The sequence below is a fragment of the Oncorhynchus gorbuscha genome, linkage group LG05 (genome assembly GCF_021184085.1).
Source record: "Oncorhynchus gorbuscha isolate QuinsamMale2020 ecotype Even-year linkage group LG05, OgorEven_v1.0, whole genome shotgun sequence".
Classification (NCBI taxonomy): Eukaryota; Metazoa; Chordata; class Actinopteri; order Salmoniformes; family Salmonidae; genus Oncorhynchus; species Oncorhynchus gorbuscha.
The window spans coordinates 6,711,402-6,719,342 of NC_060177.1; the positions used below are offsets into that span (position 1 = coordinate 6,711,402).

Here is a 7,941-nt window from a genome sequence, read left to right on the forward strand (position 1 = left end):
CTGTCTGTCTGTCTGTCTGTAGGCAGTCTGTCTGTCTGTCTGTCTGTAGGCAGTCTGTCTGTCTGTCTGTCTGGCAGTCTGTCTGTCTGTCTGCAGTCTGTCTGTCTGTCTGTCGGCTGTCTGTCTGTCTGTCTGTCTGTCTGTCTGGCAGTCTGTCTGTCTGTCTGTCTGTCTGTCTGTCTGTCTGTCTGTCTGTCTGTCGGCAGTCTGTCTGTCTGTCTGTCTGTCTGTCTGTCTGTCTGTCTGTCTGTCTGTCTGTCTGTCTGTCTGTCTGTCTGTCTGTCTGTCTCTTTCTCCCTCTGTAATTTGAGATGCTACATTACAGGGACTGACCTCTACGTTTGTGTTTTCAGGGTGTAGAGATGGCTAAGCTACTGGAGTCCCTGGTTAGATGTGACCCTAACTTTGATATGCCTGCTGATAGACACCTTGGCTTGGTGGTGTTCTGTCTCAAGGTATGTGGCCTATACTTGTATTGTAAAGTTGTGTTGTATTGTACTGTAAAGTTGTGTTGTATTGTATTGTATTGTATTGTGTTGTATTGTATTGTAAAGTTGTGTTGTATTATAAAGTTGTGTTGTGTTGTATTGTATTGTAAAGTTGTATTGTATTGTAAAGTTGTATTGTATTGTAAAGTTGTGTTGTAATGTATTGTAAAGTTGTGTTGTATTGTATTGTAAAGTTGCTTTGTAAAGTTGTGTTGTATTGTAAAGTTGTGTTGTAAAGTTATGTTGTGTTGTATTGTAAAGTTGTGTTGTTTTGTAAAGTTGTTGTGTTGTATTGTAAAGTTGTATTGTAAAGTTGTGTTGTGTTGTATTGTAAAGTTGTGTTGTTTTGTAAAGTTGTGTTGTGTTGTATTGTAAAGTTGTTGTGTTGTATTGTATTGTATTGTAAAGTTGTATTGTATTGTAAAGTTGTGTTGTATTGTAAAGTTGTGTTGTAAAGTTGTGTTGTGTTGTATTGTAAAGTTACATTGTAAAGTTGTGTTGTAAAGTTGTGTTGTGTTGTATTGTAAAGGTGTGTTGTGTTGTATTGTAAAGTTACATTGTAAAGTTGTGTTGTAAAGTTATGTTGTGTTGTATCAAATAAACATCTCCCATTGAAGAACATTTGTTGATTCACCATCTATTGTATTGATAAAGTTGAACACTTTGAGATAGAAAGTTGTGATGAGTTGTATTGAGAAGATTGATGTTGTATTGATAGAAAAGTTGTGTTGTAAAGATTATGTTGTGTTGTATTGAGATAGAGATTGTTGTGTTGTATTGATTGTAAAAGTTGAGATAGTTGTAGAGATAGTAAAGTTGTGTTGTAGAACACAGTTGAGATTGAACACATTGTATAGAGATAGATTGAACAAGTTGTGTTGTGAGATTGTAAAGTTACATTGTAAAGTTGTGATTGTAAAAAAGTTGTGTTGTGTTGTATTGTAAAGGTGTGTTGTGATTGATAAAACACTGTTGTGATTGATAACAAATACTGATACATCTCCCATTGAAGAACATTTGAAACAGAGATTCACAGTACATAGAACATAGAACACAGTATAGAGATAGAACACAGTATAGAGATAGAACACAGTATAGAGATAGAACACAGTATAGAGATAGAGATAGAACACAGTATAGAGATAGATAGAACACAGTATAGAGATAGATAGAACACAGTATAGAGATAGAACACAGTATAGAGATAGAGATAAAACACAGTAGAGATAAAACACAGTATAGAGATAGAGATAAAACACAGTATAGAGATAGAACACAGTATAGAGATAGATATAGAACACAGTATAGAGATAGAACACAGTATAGAGATAGAGATAAACACAGTATAGAGATAGAGATAAAACACAGTATAGAGATAGAGATAAAACACAGTATAGAGATAGAACACAGTATAGAGATAGATAAAACACAGTATAGAGATAGAACACAGTATAGAGATAGAGATAGAACACAGTATAGAGATAGAACACAGTATAGAGATAGAGATAAAACATATAGAATACAGATAAAACACAGTACAGAGATAGAACACAGTATAGAGATAGAACACAGTATAGAGATAGATATAGAACACAGTATAGAGATAGAACACAGTATAGAGATAGATAGAACACAGTATAGAGATAGATAGAACACAGTATAGAGATAGATAGAACACAGTATAGAGATAGAGATAGAGATAAAACACAGTATAGAGATAGAGATAAAACACAGTATAGAGATAGAACACAGTATAGAGATAGAGATAGAACACAGTATAGAGATAGAACACAGTATAGAGATAGAACACAGTATAGAGATAGAGATAGAACACAGTATAGAGATAGAGATAGAACACAGTATAGAGATAGAGATAGAACACAGTATAGAGATAGATAGAGATAGAACACAGTATAGAGATAGAACACAGTATAGAGATAGAACACAGTATAGAGATAGAACACAGTATAGATAGAGATAGAACACAGTATAGAGATAGAACACAGTATAGAACACAGTATAGAGATAAAACACAGTATAGAGATAGATAAACACAGTATAGAGATAGAGATAAAACACAGTATAGAGATAGAACACAGTATAGAGATAGAGATAAAACACAGTATAGAGATAGAACACAGTATAGAGATAGAACACAGTATAGAGATAGAACACAGTATAGAGATAGAGATAAAACACAGTATAGAGATAGAACACAGTATAGAGATAATAAAACACAGTATAGAGATAGAGATAAAACACAGTATAGAGATAGAGATAGAACACAGTATAGAGATAGAACACAGTATAGAGATAGAGATAAAACACAGTATAGAGATAAAACACAGTATAGAGATAAAACACAGTATAGAGATAGAGATAGAGATAGAGATAGAACACAGTATAGAGATAGAGATAGAACACAGTATAGAGATAGAACACAGTATAGAGATAGAACACAGTATAGAGATAGAGATAAAACACAGCATATAGAGATAGAGATAAAACACAGTATAGAGATAGAGATAAAACACAGTATAGAGATAGAGATAAGAACACAGTATAGAGATAGAGATAAAACACAGTATAGAGATAGAGATAAAACACAGTATAGAGATAGAGATAGAACACAGTATAGAGATAGAACACAGTATAGAGATAGAACACAGTATAGAGATAGAACACAGTATAGAGATAGAACACAGTATAGAGATAGAACACAGTATAGAGATAGAACACAGTATAGAGATAGAGATAGAACACAGTATAGAGATAGAACACAGTATAGAGATAGATAAAACACAGTATAGAGATAGAACACAGTATAGAGATAGAACACAGTATAGAGATAGAACACAGTATAGACATAGAGATAGAACACAGTATAGAGATAGAGTTAGAACACAGTATAGAGATAGAACACCGTATAGAGATAGAGATAGAACACAGTATAGAGATAGAACACAGTATAGAGATAGAGATAGAACACAGTATAGAGATAGAACACAGTATAGAGATAGAACACAGTATAGAGATAGAGATAGAACACAGTATAGAGATAGAACACAGTATAGAGATAGAACACAGTATAGAGATAGAACACAGTATAGAGATAGAGATAAAACACAGTATAGAGATAGAGATAAAACACAGTATAGAGAGAGATAAAACACAGTATAGAGAGAGATAAAACAGTATAGAGATAGAGATAGAACACAGTATAGAGATAGAGATAGAACACAGTATAGAGATAGAGATAGAACACAGTATAGAGATAGAGATAGAACACAGTATAGAGATAGAGATAAAACACAGTATAGAGATAGAGATAAAACACAGTATAGAGATAGAGATAAAACACAGTATAGAGATAGAGATAAAACACAGTATAGAGATAGAGATAAAACACAGTATAGAGATAGAGATAAAACACAGTATAGAGATAGAGATAGAAAACAGTATAGAGATAGAGATAAAACACCGTATAGAGATAGAACACAGTATAGAATCAGAGTATAGAGATAGAACACAGTATAGAGATAGAGATAGTACACAGTAGAGGATAGAGATAAAACACAGTATAGAGCAAGATAAAACACAGTATAGAGAGAGATAAAACAGTCACAGTAGAGATTGAACACAGTATTGAGATAGAGATAGAACACAGTATAGAGATAGAGATAAGATGAGTAGAGATAGAACACAGTATAGAGATAGAGATAAAACACAGTATAGAGATAGAGATAAAACACAGTATAGATTATAGAGATAAAACACATTAGAGATAGAGATAAAACACAGTATAGAGATAGAGATAAAACACAGTATAGAGATAGAGATAAAACACAGTATAGAGATAGAGATAAAACACAGTATAGAGATGAGATAAAAAACAGGGAGATAGAGATAAAACACAGTATAGAGATAGAGACACAGTTAGAAACAGAGTATCCAATAGAACACAGTATAGAGATAGAGATAACCAGTAGAGAGATAGTACACAGTAGAGAGATAGAACCAGAGATAGAACACAGTAGAGATAGAACACAGTAGAGAAACACAGATAGAGAGATCAACCAGTAGAGAGATAGAACACAGTAGAGAGATAGAACACAGTAGAGAGATAGAACACAGTAGAGAGATAGAACACAGTAGAGAGATAGAACACAGTAGAGAGATAAAACACAGTAGAGAGATAAAACACAGTAGAGAGATAAAACACAGTATAGAGATAGAGATAAAACACAGTATAGAGATAGAGATAAAACACAGTATAGAGATAGAACACAGTATAGAGATAGAGATGGAACACAGTATAGAGATAGAACACAGTATAGAGATAGAACACAGTATAGAGATAGAACACAGTATAGACCCAAGAACCAGTATAGAGACTGAGATAGAACACAGTATAAGATTGAACACAGTATAGAGATAGAACTCCAAGATGACTGGATTAGATCCAGTATAGAGATAAGTATTGAACACAACTAGAGATAGACAGAACACAGTATAGAGATAGAGACAGAACACAGTATAGAGATAGGTCTCTGCAATGTCCACATAGTTATGGTTCTTAGATGTCATGGTCACCTGTGAACACACTGTATAGGTCCTAAGTCAGTCTGTTGCTCTGAGCTGGATAATGATTGACAAGGCTTGTTCATTGAATTGGCAACTCCAACCTGACTGGTTCAAATTAGTCATTGCAGGTTTAAGCCTATGAGGTAACAGGTATTGTTAATGGTTTATTATTTTAACTTTATTTAAAGGCAAGTCATTAAGAACAAATTCTTATTTTCAATGACGGCCTAGGAACAGTCCAACCTGCCTGTTAGGGCAGAACGACAGATTTTTACCTTGTCAGCTCTGGGGATTAGTTCCATTCCAATGCTCTAACCACTAGGCTACCTGCCACCCCGTAAAGGGCAGAGCACTGATAGAGATCATTCCTTCACATGGATAACCTGGGTGTGCCCAACCCACCTTTATAGACTGGGATTCAATCTAATCACAGTCTTTGGACAATGCTCCACTTAAAGGTTATTTCTGGTTGAGTCTACATACGCAGCATTTTAATGAGGTCTCTGCTAACGTGGGAACATTGCCTTTAAAAGCAGCATTGTCTCCAACCTGAATAGATTGAATTCCGGCCTAAGTATTGAACCCAACTCCAACCTGACTGGATTAGATCCGAGCCTAAGTATTGAACCCAACTCCAACCTGACTGGATTAGATCCGAGCCTAAGTATTGAACCCAACTCCAACCTGACTGGATTAGATCCGAGCCTAAGTATTGAACCCAACTCCAACCTGACTGGATTAGATCCGAGCCTAAGTATTGAACCCAACTCTAGTTTGAATAAAAATTCAAATTTGATTACAAATAAATGGGCCTACTTTAGGATAAATACAGAGCTTACTTACATATTATGTCAATTGAAATCTCTCTCTCTCTCTCTCTCTCTCTCTCTCTCTCTCTCTCTCTCTCTCTCTCTCTCTCTCTCTCAGGAAGGGAATGCTCTGACTCAGGAGTTGCTGCGGCGACTGACGCGGTCCCGTACCATGTACCTTGTCCCCGCCGACATCGATGGGAAACGCATCATCCGCTTCACCGTGACGTCACAGCTGACCACCTCAGAGGACATCATCAGGGACTGGGACATCATTCGCAAAATGGCCGCCGACCTTCTAGCCGAGGCGGCCGAAAAACAGGCGGTCAGTAAAATGGAGGAGCAGCAGTCTCCAGTCAGAAAAACTGTTGAGAAGCTGTCAGAGACAAACAGTGATTCGGGGAATCACACAACAACAGCAGCAGAGGGCTTGGCTGCCTCTCTCATGACTAGGAAACCAAAGGAGATTGAAAAGGCCATCAGTGACACAGAGGACGAACCGCTGAAAACACCCAAAGAGTTGGAGACCGGCCAGACACAGACCAGCCCCAATACAGGATCTAAAGAGCTAGAGGTCGGCCCGACACAGACGAGCCCCAAGACAGGATCTAAAGAGCTAGAGGCCGACCCGACACAGGCCAGTCCCGAGACAGGATCCAAAGAGCTAGAGGCCGACCCGACACAGACCAGCCCCAAGACAGGACCCAGAGAGCTTGGGACCAGCCTGGCCCAGACCAGCCCCAAGACAGGACCCAGAGAGCTTGGGACCAGCCTGGCCCAGACCAGCCCCAAGACAGGACCCAGAGAGCTTGGGACCAGCCTGGCCCAGACCAGCCCCAAGACAGGACCCAGAGAGCTTGGGACCAGCCTGGCCCAGACCAGCCCCAAGACAGGACCCAGAGAGCTTGGGACCAGCCTGGCCCAGACCAGCCCCAAGACAGGACCCAGAGAGCTTGGGACCAGCCTGGCCCAGACCAGCCCCAAGACAGGACCAGAGAGCTTGGGACCAGCCTGGCCCAGACCAGCCCCAAGACAGGACCCAGAGAGCTTGGGACCAGCCTGGCCCAGACCAGCCCCAAGACAGGACCCAGAGAGCTTGGGACCAGCCTGGCCCAGACCAGCCCCAAGACAGGACCCAGAGAGCTTGGGACCAGCCTGGCCCAGACCAGCCCCAAGACAGGACCCAGAGAGCTTGGGACCAGCCTGGCCCAGACCAGCCAGGATCCAGAGAAAGGAGCCAGAGACGGCCCTGAGGAGGTCCCCTGTACTGCTGCCTTCAGAGTTCAGAGGGTCCAACCACAGCTCCGCTTGGACAGTGATAAGACTGGATTTAGACCACAACCACCATTCTGGATGGATAAAGAAAAGTCTGGGTCTGAGAACAGGCCGAGGAGGACAGTACGCTCTCTGAGCTGCAGCAGTGAGCCCTTACCTGGCCCCATTGGGCCCCTGTTTGGTCATAACACTGACCCTCTTTCTAAGCCTCTCTCTAGCTCTGTCACGGACTCGCAGCCTGGACATAAAGACCCAGACCTCATCCACCCCTAAATGACACCCAGCTCAGACGTCTCTCTTCCAGCCCAAGCCCTTCAGGCCTCTTTCAGATCCCAGAGTGGCCTTCTCCAACCAATTCCAACCAGCTGGGAAAACGGGTCCTGAGGAAGCTCACCAAGTTCTACAGCTTGCCCAGTTTCTGCCACCTGTGGGTGCAGTGTGGGCACTACCAGGTGTGCTGCCCTGTCAGGGGACTTCAAATCGCTCCAAAGCTCAGATCTCCCCAAAACCCTGGTCCTCCTCTGGGTGTAGGAGACTCCGCTGTTGGTCTTGTTCCCCTGTGACTCCAGTAGATAACCGCTAACTTCCCTGCTCTACTGTAGCCAAGGTTAGCTCCTGGGTCGTATTCATTAGGCACAACGTAGCAAAATGTTTTGCAATGGAAAATGAATGTTTCTTATTGTACAAGACCACCTTGGTCCAATCCATTTTCTTCCATTTGGTGCCTGATGCATACGACCCTGTAGTCTCCCTACCAAATGTTTCCCACAAACACCTTGGTGGTT

At 40.2% G+C, this 7,941-nt stretch overlaps 1 protein-coding gene across 1 annotated transcript in view; it reads left to right on the forward strand.

The window, feature by feature from the left end:
* The window catches only part of LOC124035389, a 24,416-nt gene extending 16,658 nt beyond the window's left edge, over positions 1 to 7,758 (forward strand). Inside the window, exons 10-13 of the mRNA XM_046348844.1 lie at positions 354 to 455; positions 6,000 to 7,279; positions 7,461 to 7,608; positions 7,729 to 7,758. Of these exons, the coding sequence (XP_046204800.1) occupies positions 354 to 455; positions 6,000 to 7,279; positions 7,461 to 7,608; positions 7,729 to 7,758 (1,560 nt within the window). The remainder of the gene's footprint in view (positions 1 to 353; positions 456 to 5,999; positions 7,280 to 7,460; positions 7,609 to 7,728) is intronic.
* The last annotated feature ends 183 nt before the right edge of the window (positions 7,759 to 7,941 follow it).